Source organism: Manis javanica, chromosome 8 (genome assembly GCF_040802235.1).
Source record: "Manis javanica isolate MJ-LG chromosome 8, MJ_LKY, whole genome shotgun sequence".
Lineage (NCBI taxonomy): Eukaryota > Metazoa > Chordata > Mammalia > Pholidota > Manidae > Manis > Manis javanica.
In genome coordinates, this window is record NC_133163.1 from 72,935,042 (window position 1) to 72,956,063 (window position 21,022).

General features: G+C 40.8%; 1 protein-coding gene across 5 annotated transcripts in view; it reads left to right on the plus strand.

Moving 5' to 3' along the window:
* Positions 1-21,022, plus strand: part of STXBP6 (syntaxin binding protein 6) — a 261,191-nt gene that overhangs the window by 36,603 nt on the left and 203,566 nt on the right. Inside the window, exon 1 of one of the 5 annotated variants that reach the window (XM_073211424.1) lies at positions 11,193-11,344. The exons of the other annotated variants lie outside the window; for them this stretch is intronic. Coding sequence (XP_073067525.1) covers positions 11,338-11,344 — 7 coding nt within the window. The 5' untranslated portion in view covers positions 11,193-11,337. Of the gene's footprint in view, positions 1-11,192; positions 11,345-21,022 lie in introns of those variants that run through there. 5 annotated transcript variants of the gene reach the window in all.

Consider the following 21,022-nt stretch of genomic DNA (forward strand, 5'->3'; position numbering starts at 1 on the left):
GAAGATGTATGTTTAAGTTTTAGAACCTCAAATATCAAAACCCAGGAACTGAGATTTACCCACTTACTGAACGACTTTGAAATGTAAGTTTTTCATTACTGCCTGCCTTGATGTCTTGTTAGGTTTTATAGTTGTGGGAAGCTGTTTTAAACTGGGTAGAGCTGGGTCTAGGGTCTCATGTCCTAAGTAAAAAACAAAACAAAACAGATTAACTAGGGATGATCTTAGCTATCACCCAGTCTATTCTTTCATATGTCACTGATAAATCTAGTAACTCACAATCAAAGTTGTATATATTATATCCATGTCTCAGTATTCCTCATGCCTATCACTGGGTGTAATACTTGATATATTCTGACTGGCTGGTGGGCTGACTGGTGTAGTATTTACTTTAAACAAAACAAAAGAAAAAACAAAAGAAAACAAAAAAAACTTGAAGCAAACCTTTCGGCCAGAGTATATTTGAAGAAAGTCTTACTGGAAAGTTTGAGAAGCAAGTTTTTGGATTTACAAACTTTGTCATTCTTCCATGAACTGTTAAATACTAATGTCTCCTATTCTAAAAATTTCTGATGGGTAAAATGTTCTGTATCTACAAAAACTTTTGACATGTAAAAATCTTTTGTGTTACACATTCTCAAGCAGGTAGTGTCTTTACCATTATTTTGGAAGTGTTATTTGATTACTGTTTGATAGTCAGCAGAAGAAAAAGCAGGGATCATTGTTGCCAATAGACACTGTTCTCCATATGCCAAAAATGTAATAAAACATGGATTTTAAAGTTTCATCAATACTAATTAACATCATCACTCTACATACTTAAAAATATTTTTTCTTGTGATGAGAGCTTTTAAGATCTACTTTCTTAGCAACTTTCAAATATGCAGTAGCATTACTAAGTATAGTCACCATGCTGTACATTACACCCCCATAACTTATTTATTTTATAACTGGAAGTTTGTACTTTTTGACCTCCTTCACCCATTTTGTCCCCACCTCTTACCTTTGGCAACCACCAGCCTGTTTTCTGAATCTGTGAGCTTGGTTTTTGTTTGTTTGTTTTTTAGATTCCACAAATAAGTGAAATTACATGGTATTTGTCTTTCTCTGTCTGACTTATTTTACTTAGCATAATGCCCTCAAGGTCCATCCATGTTGTCACAAATGGCACAATTTCCTTTTTCATGGCTGAGTAATAGTCCATTGTGTATTTCATTCCAGATTTTCTTTATGCATTCATGCATTGATGGACACTTAGGTTGTTTCTATATCATGGCTCTTGTAAATAATGCTGCAATAAGCATGAAGGTGCATGGGTCTTTTTGATGTAGTATTTTCATTTTCTTCAGATAAATACCCAGAAGTGGAATTGCTGGATCATATGGTAGTTCTATTTTTAATTTTCTGAAGAATCTCCATACTATTTTCTATAACATTCAGTGATTTCTTAGCAACCTAATTTATCTTATCAGGTATATGACCACTTTTGGAGAACTGACTTAAACTTTTTTTTTTTTCTTTAAATGAATTGTAGTTACTTTTCATGGGTAGACTAAATCTAGGGTCTGATTATTTTGTTCTTGTGGGACTCAGGCAAATCTGTTTTTGAAGCTGCTTGAAGGAATTTCCCATCTTCCTGCCTGGTTTCATGCCTCAGGTGCTGGTGCCGGCCCCATGGGCAGGACCCTGGGATGGACAGCGAGCCTGGTGGACAGGGAGCCAGTTCTGCACAGATGGGTTTTTTGGTGAAAGGCTGCCAACAAAGTGTCCAATCCTGAAGATTCTGTCCTTTCTCAATTTACTTGGGGACTTTAAGTAGACATGACTACTACTTGAGTTTCTAATAGCCCTGCTTTATGACATAGGAAGTAGCTTATCTGTGAGATCTCTCTTTGAGAAGTTTCGACTATGTCAAAATGAGTATTCTGGAGCTTGCAGAGATAATTTCTTTTGTGACTCAAATCTTCAGATTTAGAGGAAAGAATCCAAATATCTTCACTTCATCCATTCCTTCCAAAGATGTCTATTGAGCACTTCTGATGTGCCAGGCACTATTTTGGGTTCTGGAAAATAGGGGCATAATTCCCTGCCCTTACAGAGCTTCTACTGGGGAAGACAGACACACAAATAGGTTTAAAATGTCAAATGGTGATACAAGCTATGGAGAAAATTAAAACAGGAATGGGGGATAGGAATAGTGCCAAGGGTGAGAGAACTGTGTCAGGCCCTAGAACCTTGCACTGCTTGTGGTAATTGGTTGGGCCTACAGACATGAAATGGTCCCACCTTTTACATATTGTGGCTGATTGTGCTGTTGTCACCACCATCACTGTCTCTGTCACAGTCAGAAAGCATTTACTCACACCTATTGGTAAAGTTGTGTACAGAATGAGTCAGAGAGCTGAGTGGTTGTTCTCAAGGCTAACAGACCTTATACGGACACGTGCAGAGGACTTACTGACAGGTGAAAACTCTATAACTACAGTATTCATTCAAATGTTTATTGAATGATGGTGTATATAAGACATTGTGGAGTATATCAAGATAAATCACACCTATTCCTTGCCAAGAGAGCATATGATTCAATGTATTTGTGGTACATAATTGTCATGTCAGTATTTAATATTTGAGATAGACCATGCTGTCTTGCCAATGGGTTTCAGCTCTGGGGAAGTTCACTATGGATTCAGTGAGACCGGGGAATGACAATGGAATGTTCTTGGGGTAAAATTACCTGGCTTGTTCTCCTGGTGATAGGTTGAGCACTAGAATTATGTCTGCATCCAATGATGTATTGCCCACACGTATGTAGTGAGCAAGCCGACCAGGGCCAGTTGAGAGTCCTAGCCATAAGAACCGTCACTTTACCCACACATGCAGTGTCATGACATGTGCTAATTTGTTGTCTTCCTGAGCCGTGGTTCTGGTGGATGCTTTCAGAGGCGGGTGTGGGGTAACTACCCTAGGAGTGTGGTAGCCGGTTGCCCAGTGTCTACATTTCAGCACAGCATTGTTTCTAGCCATTGCTGAATGTGTACAATGCCTTTGAAGTGAAATATGCTCTCTTTGTGAAGGATTGCTCTGAGAAGGAAGTCAGCTTTAGTGCTGGTGATAAAAGTACCAAGTCTAAGTCATGATGGTTCTTAGCCAGGAAACAGAATCACTGAGGGTCTCAAGGAAATGCTTAGCATTTTGCTCCCTTATGAGGGAAGTAATTAGCTATACTAGTATTTGCCAGCTTAGAGATGAACCCTTTGTAGTATTATTTGGCTGAATCCTGATAAAAGCCCTAAGGGAAGTGGGGACATGGGAAAATTTCTCTGTATTATCTGAAGGTGACTTGGACAAAGCTAAGCAAGCCTCTTCATGAGCTGGTTCATCTGGGCCCTAATCTCAAGTTATTCCCTCTCCTTCAGAAATAAAGGGTCAGATTCTTACCTTTTTGCATAAGAGTCCTTGGCAATCAATCAGTCAACATGGCAAGGGGACATTTGGAAGAGGAAGGAAGAGCCATAAGATACAGTGGCAGAGGCTGTTGGTTATTTACCAAATCTGCCATTTTCTGTCCTGAGCCCACAGCAGGAGTGCATTTTCCAGCCTCCCTTGCCCTTAGGTCTGAGGTCTAGCCAACAGGCTGACCGTGATGAGCATAGCACAGCCCATCAGCTTGAAGGCCTGTTTCGGGTGAGGAAGTGGAACACCTCATTCACCCATTTCCCACCATGGGAGCAAGACACAGAAGTCTGAAGTGTTCAAGACATTACGTGCTTCCGGCTCTGTTTCAGCAATGCGTGGGCTTCCCTACCTACACTGATACTACGTGTGATAAACAGGAGGCCAAGCTGGTGGCAGCAGTGCCTTCGTCTCGCTGCCTTGGGGATTCTGGCCCCAGTTGTTCCCACCTGAGTGGCAGTATCAACACTCTTGCATGACGGAGGTGGCTGTTTGTGGGCTCGGTTGTGTGTGCCTCTGTTACCACGCTCACCATTCATTGCCTACAGATGCCACACTGGCTGAGGATAGAGTCCAGGGAGTGCAGGCTGACTTGTGATTTTCCTTTGTCCTTTCTTCTTCCCAAATATTTTAGTGTCTGTCTTGTGGTAAGTGCTACTGAAGAATCCTAGAAATGAAAGAAACATTAACTGTAATCTCAAAAGAGCTAACAGCGCTAGTTGACCAGACCACCTCAAATGGGACTCTCAGCTGAAGATAACAAGTTAAAATTGCTTAAACAGTAAGCGATTTAATCAAGAGCTAAGAAGTATGTAGACTTCAGGTGCTATTTTTCTGTGATTCTAAATCCAGCCAGGTTTACCTCGAAGTTCTTTTAGGTAGTCAACCACAAAGTCAGGACACATCCCTACTTAATATAGTCTTTCTTCCCCACGTGTCTATAATTCTAATATAGACCATTTGGCAGGTGGTGTTGACCAGAACAACTTGACTGGGTGCCTTTTTTTTTCCTTGAATTCCATTGAACTGGGTCCACAGTGAAAAAATCAAAGTTGTTACTTTACTGAATATTTCAAATAATGGATAATGAGATGTGGGGATTAGTGTGTATAACCTGAGAAAATTCTGTTCACTGTTTTAGTGTTAGTTTCAGTAGATTCAGTGACTCCCTTCATTTGGCTTATTACTGTATTTCAAGTTGGAAATCGAAGATCACCTGCTCTCTTCTTCTTTGGCCCATTATCAGTCTCCTTCAATTTGCTCTATTATTCCTGTTTGTAGTGGTTACTGTCAGCTTCTCCATCTTCTGAGACAGAATACTCCTTGGAGGTAGGCACCAACATCTCTGTTACCTTTGTATTTTTTCCCCTAGTCCCTTACCCTAGAGCACAGCACAGTGCTTTATGTATTCTGTGTGTCTCAATTAATGTTTGATGAATTAGTTGATTACTTCAATTTATTATACTGGAAGAGCTGCTTAACCTAGTTTCATGCTTGGTAAATAGTTCTTTCCATGACCAACATCACTTCCTGCTGCATTGTGTTGCTGCCAATTCTTATGTTTCATTTTATTCAATTCTGTGGCCTGGGCACAGCCAGTAACAGAAGTCACCAAGCATAAGGTTTATAAAGGAAAAGTGGTGACATGCTAAATGGTCGCTATTGAAGAAATTAGGATGTGTCTTGATCTGATCCAAAAGGTAGCTGTAGTGCTCATGTCTAGTGGATGAGACAACCACATTCCTGTGATTGCTTGGGGAAAGTCATCTTATGTGGTATGTACTATATTGCTCAATTTAATAAAAGAACAACAGATTAACCTTTTCCTGCCTGGTAGCTAGGCTTGTATCTTAGATCTTCCTTGACTAAAGGTTCTGGAGAATTCTCTGACAAGACACTCTGCACATCCATAATTAGGCTTGTTTCCCCTAATAAGATTACAGCTGAAATCCTTCCCTCAGAGATTTGTTATGTTCCTTTCTGAGAGTACATCTTAATAGTGGTAACAGAACAGAATGGTGACTTTACAGGATTTAGGATACTAAAGGATAGGAAAGATGGTATTTTACGTGAAGAGTGCTCCATTCTCCTTTGTAATTAAGGGCTTCATCAGCATATCTTTTTCTTTGAGCAACTGTGGATTATCTTCAATGTCTTTCTTCATTTTTAGACTTATCTGGTCTTCCCTTCCCCTCCTGAGAGGTGACTTTGAAATAAGCAGGCCAGAGCTTTTCTCTGATCTTGGCCTTCTCACTCCTTTTGTCAGTTTAGGGCCCTTTTGCCAAAAGTCAGTGAAGCAGATCATCTTTTTGTCTTTGATTGTTTGACCTTGACACTTAAGAATCTGTGATATGAATTTCAGTGTTATCTTACTTCTTAACTTTGACTAGCTTCGTGAAACCAGGAATACTGTGGTTTCTTTAACAGGACCTAGAAAAGCATAGAACTCAACTGCATAGAATTCCCTGTCATAACTTTTAAAAATTGTAACCATTTGTGTTGGAAATATGAGGCTGATTATCTCTCCCATAATAGTCTGTGATAATTAAAAGTGAAGGAGTTAAATTTCTTTCTGCATCTCAGTTCACTGGACTAAATGACATTATAGTGGCCTAAAAATATTGGCCCAGTCTCATCTACTTATATGAAAAAGTTTTAGAGAATGTCCTTACCAAGTGTTACTACATTGAATTACAAGAAAAGCAACTAGTTGGTAATATGTATAGACTAGTGCTCTCTCTTTAACCTTGACTGGTGGTGTGAGCCTACCTTTCATAGTGTCTTTAAAGATGTTACAAGTGGTAGTCTGAGAAACTAGCTTATTGACTCTCAGTGTGTTTTAGACCCAATAAGGTACATCTTTGAATCAGGAATAGTAATGAATAAGTTCAAGAATATGCTTTATTGTTGAATACAGTACTATGTTCTGCCTTCATTATAGTCACTATGATGAAAAAATAATGTAAATCATTACACTAACATGCTATTTAGTTCACTTCCTATCAACTGATGAAACATGTCCCAAATTCAACAAAAAATTATATGGCATGCCAAAAAGCAAGAAAAAACACAATCCAGAAAGAAAAAGTAATAAGCTAAAAACAGACACTGATACAATCCAGATACTAGAATTATCTGTTAAATTACAGAACTGTGAAACATTAAGGGCTCTAATGGAAAAGCTAGACAACATAAAAAACTGATGGGTAATGTAAACACAGAAATTGAAATTCTAAGAATCAGAAGAAAATACTAAAAATAAAAAACATGCTAAAAGAAATGAAGAATGCCTTTGATAGACTCACAAAGAGGCTTGACACTGCTAAAGAAAGAATTGGCGAACTTGAAGATAGATCAATGGAAACTTTCTACACTGAAATGCAAAGAAAAAAAATAATTTTAAAAAGAACAGAACATTCAGAGTCTGTGGGACAATATAAAAAGGTGTAGAATAAGTGTAACCAGAAAACCAGAAGATGAAGAGAGAAAGGAGCAGAAGAAATATTTGAAGTGATGGTGGCTAAACAGTTTCTAAAAGGAAGACACCAGTTCACAGATCCAGGGGGGCTCAGAGACAAATACCTAATGATTTTTTTTCCCTGATACCAAATGTGTGATTTATTTTTGCACCAATTCTCTAGTTCTCTGACACCAATTGGCTGTCCAGCAGTTCAATTTAGTTCTTATGCCAGTTCCTAGAGTTAGTGTAGACCCCACAGGTTAAGGGCTCAGGCCTGTAAAACTCTCCCCACTGCAGATGCCAGCCACATATAAGATGCCTACATCAGACTACTCACATTTCTTCCCAGCCAACTATAAATTTGGGGGCCCCTTGACCTCCCCCCACTCAGGTTGTATAATTCGCTGAATGATTCACAGAACTCACAAACTGCTTCACTTACTATTACCAATTAATTTATAAGGGATACAATTCAGCAACAGCCAAATGGAAGAGGTACATAGGGCAAGGTATCAGAAGGAGGGGAGAGGTAGAAGGCAGTGTGAAGCCTCCATGCCATCCTACCAGCCCTTCCATATGTTCATCAATCTGAAAGTTTCCTGAATCCTGTTGTTTAGGGTTTGTTATGTGGTTTCATTATGCAGGCATGATTGATGAAGTCTTTGGCCATTAGTGATTGAAGTCAATCTCCATCCCCTCTCTCTTCCCTGGAGGTTGGGGAGGGGGTGTTGCTAAAGTTCCAACTGTCTAATCATGCCTTGGTCTTTGTGGTGACCAGTCCTAATCCTAAAGCACTCTAGGGGTCCACAAGAGTCACCTCATTGGCATAAACTCAGCTATTGTTGAAAGGGGCTTGTTAGGAATAACAAGACACCCCTACCAGGAAATACAAGAGTTTTAGGAGCCCTGTGCTAGGAACCCAGGACAAAGACCCCATATATATTACCCATTAAACCACAACATCCCACAAAAACCAGGCATATCTTATCATACTGCAGAAATCCAAAGAAAAAGAGAAAATCCTGATGGAAATCAGGGGAGAGAAAGAACACCTTACCTAGAGGAACAAGGGTAAATAATTTTACAGGGGTTTATTCATCAGACGCTAAGCAGGCACAGAAAGAAAGGAGTGAAATCTTCAGTGTTGAAAGAAAAGAACTCTTTCATTGAAACTAACAGCATTTACTGAGTATGCTCTTGTCTGGGATATAAAAAGAGGATTAAAACATGAATGCTGCCCTGAAGGAGCACTCAAGTGGGCTAAGAAAGAAACGGTAATGGGATGGACAAGATGGGATATATGTGGGTATGAATAAAATTATGGGAATCCAAAGGGATTGAATATGACCAGTGGGTCGAGTGCTCATAGGACCTGACAGTTTTAGATTATAGGAGACCTCCTTCCCCCATACCTACCAGTACCCCAAAGGACAACAGTTCAGTAACAGCAGATTGTAGCTGAAAGACTTGGAAAACACAGACACTGTCCTGCGGGCAGTGCACAGGAAGCCCAAAGCCAAGAGGGGGGACCAAAACAAGTACTCTGGAGGAGTTTGCCGCCTCTGGTACCTGTAGCTACAACAAAGTGTAAACACAGCCCAACCGAGCTGAAAGAATACTGTTATGTGAGTGGATCTGTGAAGATAACTGTGATTTGGGTGTTAGGACAAAAATACTAATATGTTAGCCTAATGTGTAATTTGGGGCACAAATTACAAATGTTTTTCTGATATTAATCTCTGGGGACACCACCATAGAAGCCTGAGATAATTTCTTTAAAGTTTCGTAGAATACACTTACGAAGTTTTTTTTAAACATCAGGACTGGGTTAGGCCTGGCAGTTTATGGTCTGTGATTTGAAAATTGTCAGGAAGGGATGTGAAGCCAGAGTCAGAGGCTCTTTTTCTCTCTTGTAACAACAGACTATTTGAATGTCTGTTTCTCTGCCTCTGCCTTTGATGATTAGATCCTTCTCAATGGGGACTTACTAAGTGATTGATATGCTGCGTGGAATGCGTATCTTGAGACTTAGGGTCTCTGCCTTAAAATAATTCACTCTCCAACATGTGAGACTAATAAGGATTATTATTAGTAAATAATAGGAAATTCTGACTATGTGATTTTGGGAGTATATTATGAAAATTGTCTTTCAAATAATATGTAACTTAAAGGGTTGCATGTTCACTGGGGTGAGAGCAAGGAACATATGTATATGTAAGTGAGGTTGAAAGCAGCCTACAGTTTCTCCCACAGGCAGTCATGTTTTGCCAGTTCTTAGAAGTAGCCAATGATGAGCTTCTTACCTCTTAAGTAATGAAGACAGTCAGTCACTTTAAGGACCACTCTTTGATCTTTATGTATAATAAAATATTACTGCAAAATAGTTTTCTAATTAAAAAATTTAAAAATTTAAAAAAGGGCAGCTCTTCAATGTTAGGGCCTGGGTCTTGGCAATATTTAGATCATCAGTATCTGCCATGCCTGTAGTAGGTATTCAATAAATTCAAATTGATTGATATAATATTGTGAGTCCTGACAGCCCATAGCATCCAAGCTTTGTTTATTTAGAGTTCTATCAAAAGGCCATGGTCTCTACCCAAGTAATAGTCATTCTTCGCTAACATACAACTTGATTGAAAGAGCTTTTGTTTTTCACTTAGATTAACTTGAACTGAGATTTACTACAGCTATTATGGAGCAATTTTCCTTTTATTCCCAATATTTCTGTAATCTTTAGCTCAACCACTAAAAGAAACCCACTGAATTTCTCACTTCTCATCTCCAACTCATGCATATGTTATTTTGACATTATTGAAAAAAAATTTAGTTTTTGCGTAAAAGAACCCCTCCACTTCCTTGACAACCTATCATATACAAAGATGATCAACCTCATTAATAACCCACAAATGTGAATTTTAATAACATGCCATTTTTCAGTTACTAGATTGGCAAACACTGCTAAGGTTGGTAACACCAGGATTGGACAGGAAAAAAATAACCTCATATGCTCAGGGTAAAGGATTACTTACAATTAGTTCAACATTTTGCAGGGATATTGGACATATCTATCAACATGTAAAATATGTATCAATTTCTAGCAATTACTACATGATAACTGCACTGATATGCAATATATTTTTGCATATGCAGGAGAGCCCCTGCAGGTCCGCAGACCCCATGCTGCACCCTGAGAGGTTGGATGTCAGTACTTTCTTTACCTTTTGATTAGTCTCTATTTAGGCCTAATTTCTTCGCCACCTGGGTCTCCTGCACATCCATGGTCAGGGACATTGCTCGTTATACCTAAAGTGTTTCTCTGCTTTATACCTATCTTCTTGCCATTTTTCTTCTTTCATATCTCTTGTTTCTTAATGACTTCCCAGTTTTCTTTAATTGGTGTGAACAGACTGGCCTTTTTAGGAGACAAAGAAAATTACAATAGATAACACTTGTTGAGTGCCTACGGTGCACACTGTCCTAAACATTTTGCATAAATTCTCTCATTTCATTCTCATGACAATCTCATGAGGCAGGTGTTAGCATCATTACTATTTTGCAGATGAGGAGACCAAGGCAGGCACAAAGAGGCAAATAATGGGATAAGGTCAAAGAGAAACAGCTGTCACACAGCTGTGGCTTAAGCACAGGCAAGCTGCTGTAGAGCATTGCCACTTAACTGTGGCCTAAACTTTTTACTTTCGCTTTTTCAGGGATCAGTTCTCAGGAAGGGTGTGTTCCTGCTCATTCATATGTCTTTGCTCTGTAGCTATGTCTCTGCTTCCTTCCCTTTTTTGAAAAGAGAGAAGCAAAAAAGCCCTATGTGATGCCATGAATAAGAGAGTAAGATTTCACTGGAACACAGAAGCAATTTGTGGACTATTGATTTGAATGGATTTTTCAAGATAAAACAGAGGGAAATGAGACTGAGAGAGTCAGGTATAGCGAGCCCATTTAGGTTGACTGTTTGAGTTTACCAAGGAATATGGTGTGAGGAAGGAAGTCAGGGAGAAGAAGGGGTAGGGCCAGGCATTCGATCCATTGTCAAAGTCAAGAGATAGAAAATCACCCCCCTACTTTCTGTTGCTACTTCACTATTTTGAAAAGCTAAACAACTTTAGAAAATTATTTCTTTCCGTGTTGCTGTTTTTAACCTCGTACCAGGAACAGGTTTTCAACAATTACCTCAAAATAAATGAGGGATCTGTGACATCGGTTTGTGCAAGCATATTGTTGCTACCAAGAGACCAAGGAAAAAAGCAAATGATTAACCAAATTCCTAAGGACTTAAACCTTTGAACTGCAAAATGTTATGACTTTTGCTCGGCACAAGTAAGTCTACTAACTGGACAGGAAACATTAAAAAAAATTAAGCTGGAAGCTTTTGGCCGATGTTTGACTCATTTCATCATAAATAAATTGAAAGGATGGAAGGTAAGATTGGAGAGTAAAACTCATGTAGGTCTGTTTCTGTTACTGTTAAAGTTTTGTAAAGTTACAAAACTATAGGAAAACTTAGCCATTTCCCTGAGTGGGGGAATAATGGGTTCCAAATAGGGAAAAAATTGCAATTTAAATAGTAAATCTATGTATGGAGATCAATGTAGTGATTTTTTACCTCATTGAGGCACTTTTCTTTCCATTTACTGAGTTCTGAAAGTAATGTTCAGTTTTATAACATACTTAGTGTAAAGCAGTTTCTAAAATCTGATGTGTGTGAGGTTTTGAAAGGAATACAATACAGTAAGTTTATTGCGATCTCTATACACTATTTTACTTAGATCAGATGTTGTAAACAGGCTAGGCCTCTAAAAGGGAGACGATGGGCGACTAACATCAAGGGAGGTGAGTTACTATTTTTCTAAGTAAGCTTTATCTGTGTGGTGGTTGGCCTATTGATAAATCCGAAAGATAGAAGTTTTATTCCCAAGAAGTTTGTTTTCCAAGAGCTGCTTGATAATTTGGATACTCCTAAAAGAAAAATAAATCTTTTTACCTATTTTATTGGGAAGTCCATGGAAGCTAAGGATAATATTTTCTGAAAAATTGCTACAGTGTCAGAAATTGGATCTAGCAGCCCAGTGAAAAATCCTAACTTCTTTAAGAAGCATTTTGAAATCTCCCTAGTAACAATTAATTTATCTATGCCTTCTCATTCATGGATCCATTCATACATTCAACAAACTATATTGAACACATATATGGGATCAAAACTGAGAACAAGATAAACGTATCACCTATCTTTCCAGAATTCAAAATTGTGGAAAATACAAGTTAAGTACGCTGAGCTAACAGTCAGTATCATTACTGCTATAATGGATGCAGTGAAGGTGGCATGCAGACCTGGGAAACCTTGGAGAAAGTGCTACCTCCACTAAGTGGGAATTAACTGGGTGAACAGAGGATTAGGGGTACGTACGCAAGGCTGGGGAAACAGCTTCCTTAAGGGTGTAAAGAGACATAGTGGTTCTGAAATGGAAAGGAGTTCAGGGCAGTTGGAACCTGGAGCATGAGGGAGGAGGAAGTAATGGCAAGAAAAGAAGTAGAGGGAAAAACGGGGGCTCTGCAACCCTGAGAGCCTCATCAAACCCAGTCTCCTGACGGCAATGATGAGCCACCAAGGTGATGACAGACATTCTATAAAAGTCACAGTAGTTGCTATGTAGGGAGTATACTGGAGGGTCACAATTGTTCAATGTTAGATGGTAGCAACCCAATCCCAGAATCCCATTTTTAGGGTTTATCTCCTGGGAACCACTCCTAGTACCACTGCATAAGGCCCAATCAGAAAACAGATGCAATGCTGCTATTTCACATAGAGGTGATTTAACATAGGGAATTGGAGACATAGGGTATTGGAGACCTGAAAAAGTAAATAGTGGAAACAGAGTAACCTAGAGATTAGTATCTTCAGGCAGAAGCAGCTGCCATCCTAGGGCTGGGGGAACACTGCTTAACTGGTTAACTAAACCTAAAATCAGATTAGGGACCACATCGAGCAGATGTACTGACTGCTAAGGGGGTACTTGGACCTCTGGGGATGGATCACCTTAGGGCCGGTGCTCTGATCATCAAGAGGAGTATAAAGGGTGCTAAAAGCATGGGGAACTAGAGTTCTCTGTGACTGATGAGTCTGAAAGGAGGTGGAAAACAGGAAGAGAGTTTCTTCTCCCCACTTTTGCCTTCCAGTCTCCTGCCAGTGGCTCCCATTGGCAAAATTTAGCAAGAAGCCAGTTGCAAGGGAGTCTGGGAAATGTGGTTTGCAGACTTTTAGCTCCAGCATCATAGAGCAGAATACAAAAAGGTGGTCTTGGGTGGAGAGACAGCTGGTAAATGATCTGCCCTAGGCGTTTTAGAAAAGTAACTCTAGTAATACTATGGGAAATCGATTGGAGGGAGGCAAATTTGGATACCAGTTGATCAGAGGTGGTTATTGGGACAGGAGATAATGGCAGCCTGATATAGGGCAAGGACAAGAGAGAAAAGAGAAGTGAGTAGGTGTGGGGAGATTTAGAATGGAGACTTGAACAGAGTTTGGTGATGATGTCTTAGGGGATGAGGGGAGGGGCTCAGGAGGAAGCTTGCCTTTCGGACCTAGGTGGAGGGTGGGACTGCTTACTGAGATAGGAACACAGGACTGAAAACTGTTTAGGGGAAGGTAATCCATTCTGTTTTGGACTTGCTGAGTTTTGAGGATGAGCCTGTGGCTCATCCAGGTGGAAATTCATTTTGGACAGCTGGCCAGAGGATGTAGGCATGATGTATTTTCAGCCCATTGCAGGTACTTGCAGTTTTAGGAGTGAATGAGATTACCAAGGGGGAGACTAGACAGGAGAGAAGAGAGCAAAGGGCAGACCCCAGAGGAATGACAGTTTAGGAAAGAGCAAAAGTGGTGGGGATAAGTTTGTGAAGGAGGCTGGAAGAGTGGTCAGAGAGGCTGGAGGAAAGCCAGACTGCAGGATTTCTCAGAAGCCACAGAAGAGTGTTGGAGGAGGTCACCCATCCAGGTGCTCTGAAATTGACTGGTTAATGTTGTTTGTGCCTCTTATATCACACTCAGGCCTACCTGTCTTTTTGGAGTGACTTATGGGTGCTTCTCCTCTAGTACAACAGGCCTGGGACCCTCTGGTACACATGGCTCAGCATCCTGCATGGGTGTTAATGCACTTAACGTACACACTTGATATGTGTTTGTATCACTGGATTAATTAGGTGTTGGCAGACTCCAGCTTGTGGATTGGCTGCTTGTTCCTATAAATAGTTTTCTTGGAACTCAAGCCTGCCCGTTTGTTCATCTGTTGTCTGTGGTTGCTTTCATGCTGTAATAACATAGTTGAGTAGTTGCTACCAAAACTCTGTGACCTACAAAACTGGAAATATTTACTGTGTAACCCTTTATGTTTGCTGGTCCCTGGATTATGGTGTGGAAACTGTTTTGTGTAAGATGATAAGATTGTGCCTTTTACCTTTCCTTTCTCTGTCTCTCTCTCTTTTTTTTTAATTCTGTTAAGTGTGTGAGGGAAGATGTGCATAGACCATGCCTTCTCATCAGGGTTGGTGATGGTCTTGCTTTTGGTATGAAGGCAGCAGAGCCAAGGGAAAGAAAAGTTAGCAAATGGTTACAGCAGTCTCTTTGAGCGTGACTGTGGGCTAAGTATACCCAAATAAGGAAAACTGCTAGGGCAAGAAAAGTAGAACAAGAGCAAGGATGGACCCATGCATTTAAGACGGTGCTAGGCCCTTTCAGCCAAATTTTGATTTGGGCAGGTACTAGGCCCTTTCAGCTCATATACCTGGTACTGCAGTAGGTTCTGGAATTTCTCTAATAGCTCAGAACCTGCTTGGAGACACACCCATAAACAGACCTTACAGCTCCCTATAGTGTGCTAGGCCCAGTGATAAAGCTGTGCACATGGGTACAAATGAAGGAAACCTAACACAGCCTGGGGAGAAGCAGTGAGAGGAAGACGACCATTTTGGGAGGAGGCCACCAGGTGCAGTGGTTGCTGCATTGCCACTTCGGAGCTGGGAGTGGAAGTAGAGGCTCTGAGGCTGGGCTGGGCAGTCTACCAGCTCTCCAGCCAGAAGTCATGTGTGAGAAGTAGGGCCCTCCAGGCTGTGCAGTCATGGAGAAAAGGCAGTTCTGAGAGATCTACTTGTCTGTCACCAAAGTTTGTATTCAAGGCATTCTTTTTTTTTTTTTCAAGATGACATATTTAGTGTGCTTGGAGTTTATGGGAATCATAACCTTGAAATGTTTGGGTTTCCCTTACACAAAGCACAGAAGTCATCTTGCATTAGTATATTTTTTGACTGTATTTGTCTTGCCTTTAGGGATGGTAAAAGCTCAGTGAGCTGAGCATCTAATGGAGGTAAAGAAAGTTCTCTGTTTATTCAAAACTTTGAACTTGCTGTCACTTTACTATTCATGCCCCTCAGTAACAACAAATTACACATTCACATTAATCCGTGCTCTTGCACGGGCCTGGGTGAACTGATTTGGGCAGGTGCTAGGCCTAATATATGAATAAAGAAAAGTGAGAAGCACAATTACAGGTTTTAAGTTGTTTGCCAATGTTCATTGCTTTTGGTAAGTTCTTTTGTTTGCAAGGAGCAGTAACTCATTCCAGTTATTCAGGAAAATGGTTTGCATAGACATGTGTATGAGCTGGAAATCTGGATGGCCTCAGGCAGCTCAGGGTGCTTCCTTACCCCTCTCTCTCTCTGCATATCTGCACTATACTTTTCTCAACCTATAGGTCAGTTTTTTTCTGTACCTTTTGCTTGTACGTGATCTGTCTTCTCCACTCAGCCTCTCTCTGCATCATAACTGACACTTTAAACTCCAACTCCCACTGCTATTTGGGTCATTAGCTCTGTTTACTTTCAGAATTTGACTGGCCCAGCTTATCTTTTTAAGTGAAGCCATACTGACTGGACTAACTCTTCCTGGGCCAAGGGCCCTGCCCCATTCCACTCAGCTCGTCCGGGGAGGCATACCCATGGGTTTCATAAAAGCAGGAGATTTGGGCAGCTCTCCTCAGAAGCATAAAATGAGAAGGCATCCTGAGTTGTGACCTGTCCAGTACATCCCTTCTCTGCCTGGCCCATAACTCATTTCCTACACATAGTTCCAAAGTTACTGTCTCCTAATGTAACCCAATCCTCATAGGTGAAACCACACATTCACTTATCTTTCCCTAATAAGAACTGTCCCAAAGTGATAGTCAGTTGCTACACTGAGCTATCCATTTGTGATGTACATTTCCACTCTGGCTCTCTCATGATCAAGTCTAACCATTCTGCAGCCTGAGCACTAAATGTTACATTAACACCCACTTACCCTTTATGCAGTCCTGAGACTATCTTAATGCTCATTTAAGAAATGGGAGAAGAAACTTCTACCTCGTCATCCAGTTGTGAGAATGACCCATTATGCCTCGGTCCTTAGCTCAGCCTACACTCTGTCTAGTAGAATAGAGCCCGCATCTGGCAATGGGGGCCTGGCCCATTGCAGGCTTTTGGAGGCTAGCTGCTTGGAAAATTCAGGTGTAGTGGGGGAGCCCTGACTCCTAAGCCCTTGGCTTGCTGCCTCACCTCTTTTACCAGGAAATGAGTTCCCTGATGTGGAAATAGCTAGTCTGTAGTTGTCTCGAGCGTTATCTTCTGTTTTCTTCCTCTGCCTTTCCTTCCGTTCTTCTCTGGTTGTGGAGGAGTTGTTTGTCACTCTTGTTTTTTTATGAGTTCTTCAGTAGTTAATGATATGACAGAACAGAATTATCAGCTCAGTGGATACATCTCAAACCACAATCTTTTTGGATTTTTTCCCTATAACCCTGGTTAAGAATTGAGAGCACTCTAATTTTGTAATAAATAGAGTATGTATCTTACGGGGCTTGGATTCTGTAATCAAGCTTGTTTATTTCTGAGCTTTCTTTCTTGGCAAATTCCATGGGGTTTCTAAGTTACTTGCATAGAAAAAATGAAAAATTTCCTTTTCTGCACTATATTGACATGACTTTTGCATTTGCATTTATTCATTTGTGCTTGTATCACACAAAGTACAGTGAGCTGTCTTTATATTTACATACCATTGAGAACTATATGATAAATGAAGGGTAGCATTAGAATAGGTGAAATCAGTATAGTCATTTCATAAATAAGCATCAAGGAATGGTGCAGCCATCAACCACTACCACAGAACCTGCAATTAAGGCATTGGAGTGGAGTTTAAACATATGTTATTTCTGTAGTGTTGACTTAGCTCATGAAAATTTCTGATTTTCAGCCCTGCCCTCTTTCTCTTCACAGCTTCCCAGCTTCTGCTGCATTGTGTTGAGTTTGCCCAATGGAAAACCATTCAGTTAACCATCACATTGATACAACTTTCCATAATCATAGGGGGATTTTTGTGTTACAGGAAAACACACATGCACACACATACAGAATTAACAGACCAATTATGTAACAATGTGTGGTTATGTATTTCATGTATGGGAATAAAACAGATAGTGATTGTTCTGGGAATAATCCCTTGACATATGTGATTTATTGCTCTCCATGTATTTTTGAGATAAACAGAGAAACCTAAGAAGTCTACTACATGGGCTGTGAGAGAAAGGCTTGATACAAAAGCCTTTTAAAAAAAACAAAATTACAATCATGGGGAAGACAGTGTAGCACAGAGAAGACAAGTAGTGACTCTGTGGTATCTTACACTGATGGACAGTGACTGCAATGGTGTATGGGGTGACTCGATAATATGGGTGAATGTAGTAACCATGTTGTTTTTCATATGAAACCTTCATAAGAGTGTGTATCAGTGATACCTTAATAAAAGAAAATAAAACATAAACGACTATCTTTTATGTGTAAGCTCTCTGCATGAAACCAGTGGTCCTCTCTGTATAGAGAGCAGTGCTTATTGGGAGCCCCCTGGCAGGTTCATGGCCACACTGCTGTACCTCTCCAGGTACAGAGATTATCCGGAGTTCTATCATAGACTTGGAACATAGTAGATACTCAATGAAATTCCTGGTTGAAAGAATGGAAACATGAATAGGGAAGGTTTGGGCCTCATATTTCTGCAGAGCAGTGACTCTTCAAAATTTTACATATAAGAGATTAAAAAGGATGTCAACGAAAGAAAACTACCAGCCTGGTGTTTTAAGAATCCCAGTTGAGTAGACGGACGTCCTTGAATGTACATGTTTGCCCTCTTGTTCAAAGATGTCCTTAAGATAAATTCTTCAGACTAGAATTGCCTTTGTGCCTGTTTCCAGAACTTTCGATGACTGTAACTGAAGTGTCATCCAGAAGGCATACCAGTTGGCTCTCTCTGAGACTGCTGGGGTCCCCATCCTTCACATTTCACTTTATCTGTATTTGTGTCTCCAGAGCCTGCTTTCTGGCACTTTCTCAGAGCAGTTGGCTCCTTGTGAATGAGTGAGAATATAAAGTGTTTATAAGACTTGAAAGATGACTACATTATACAAATATTTGGCTTGTTTTTGTTTATTTTGATGCCCTTGATTTAATTCCCCAAAATTCATGTAGTGATTTCTTGATCTCTGCTTTACCCTTTCTACAGGCAGTACTTCTTTGTTTTTTAACTGTGCTCTTCCTTTCTGACATACTCTTGCAACTTTCCCAGTCATGCTAATTCATTTAGTATCTATACCAGGCATTTCATGTTCAATAACCAAGCAGGATAAATTATTGGATAGGCCAGATATAAGAAAAAACAAGGCAACTTGGATGATGAAGGTCAACTTCAGTTTGGGTGATAAAATAGAGAATGGTGGGGACTGATGAATTTAGGGACTGAGTATAGACATGGTGATGTTTGGTGGGGCGGGATGCAGCCTAGTATTGCCAGATCCAGTTTTCAAGAGAAACTGAAATCTGTTTCACTTAAAATATACATACATATTTTAAATGTGCATGGGCCAGAAAACCTATTCTTGAAGACTGTCCTTTTATGACCCCTGGTCTCTCCATGTGCACTTCAGTGAACAGGTGAAGGTAAGCATTTTAAAAGTAGTTTTCATTTACCAACCTCCCCCTGCCCCATGGACACTTAAGGAGTTTATATTTGTCTCAGACACCTTTTTTTTCTTATAGCATTTCTTTCTTTTTTCTATACTTGTACCCCAGGTTAACTCTTAGTGTTCTGGAAGTGTATAGGGTCTATGCAGAAATGTGTCCCTGAAGTGTGTCCTCTGCGCCCACCTTGGGTCAGGGCACGTCTGTCTCTCTACTGAAGCAGACCAGGGCACAGGTCCTGGCGCAGGTCCCAGGTGGAAGCTGAGAAACAAGTTCTAGGTCACTCTCTAGAATTTTCTAGTTACAAGTTCTAGGTCACTCACTTAGGCTTTCTATGGAAATGGATCTCCCCGTGTAATCCATGCAGGTAGACCTAATTAAGTTCTTTAATTGCATCTCAAGGACAGGCTTAAGACAGCCAGTAGCTCCTGACCATCAGCCCCTGAATGATTAAGTCCCTGCCTCTTTTGCTTCTGTGGAGCAGCAGCTTCAGTTTCCTCACCTAGTCTGGAGGTTGCCTGTTTTCCCAGTCTTTGTCCTTAAATGTTGTTTTCCTTGAATGTATCTCATCTCCCTGTAATCTCCATCCCGTGCAGAGTCCAGGTCATAGTAATTACTCAGTAAATGTGTATTGAGTGAAGACGGGTAGGTTCTGTCCCCAGATGCCTTTTCCATGTTACCGCTGGTGGTGAAGAACAGGATGTGCAAGAACAGAAATACTGGATGTCTGCTTAGGTGTGGAGAGCGTTGGCTCCACATTATTTGATTTCCCTGTCTGATGATTAGTGGTGAATGAGAGTGACTATTACTCTTTATCCCTTTGCTTAATTGCTGAACCCACAGGATGGATCTAAATTGATTTCTCTTCAACTGCTGTGTTGGTTTGCTTACTTGTTGATTGTTCTTCCCCACTAGAACGTAAGCTCTGTGAGGGAGAGGACTGCTGATCGTGTCCCCCTCGGTGTCCGGGACAGTGCTGCCTGCTGAGTGGGGAAGGCTGTGTCTTATCCCAGCTCCGCTCTGCTCTCTGTGTGTTCCTCTCCTTCCTCTCCTCTCGTTTCCTGCCCTTTCCTTTCTTGCTCTTGCCTTTTTTTAATGTCTGCACAACTCTGCCCCTCCTTTGGGTAACAACACTCCATCCACAGTGGAGTAGACTTAAATAGGCTCTGTCATTCTTTTCCCGCTTAAGCTGGCAGTTCCATATGGTGAGGCAGAGGGGTGCAGTGGAAACAGGACAAGACTGCTGGAGGAAAACCCATCTCTTTCCTGGCCAAGTCTGAGCCTCGTTCCCTTTGCCTGGCAGGCAGAGATAATAATATCGCCCTACCTCCCTCACAAATTGCGAAGATGAAATAGGATGACACTTGGGGAAAGCTTTGTAAAAGGCGCTGTAATGTGTATATGCTTTTGCATATGGGCTTCTCTGCCTTTCAAGGACCAGGGCAGCCCAGGTGGGAGCAGGCTGACCTAGACAGCTGATTTTCCCTACCTCCTCCCTGTTCCCTCCTCCCACACAACAGTCTTGTGAAGTGGGTGATACTATCCCATTTTAAAGGAGATGTGGTTCTCAGAAATGTAGAATTTTACCCCAAATTATTCATCAAGTGAAGGCAAAGGGAGGGCTCAGGCCTAGGTCAAGTGATGACATACCTAGCCTTTTCTTCACCATTCAACTTCTGTAAGACTGAGGAAGAGGAGAAGTGATGGCTGTGCCGTGGCCCCTGATTGTGGGCAGTGAGCCAGGTCACACATGCTGGACCATCTCTGTGGCTTGTTAATGTGTGTGAGTTCATGAACTTGTACTGGTGAAAACCCACGTTAGCATTAGAGTAGCTTTCAATTGATAGATTTTGCTTCCCTGTCAAACACTGCACAGCTAGATAAAGGTCAGAAGTTGGTTATTTTCTGGCACATGCTGATTAAAAAAGGGGTTGACATTGAATGACAGAAAAGCTGATTAAATGAAGCAGCCTGCATTTGCATATGGACCTTGGGTCTGACCTGGCTTTGTAGGCTATTCAGCAGCATCCTAGCACATAGATTGGGATGCTGCCTACCTTGCCTTTC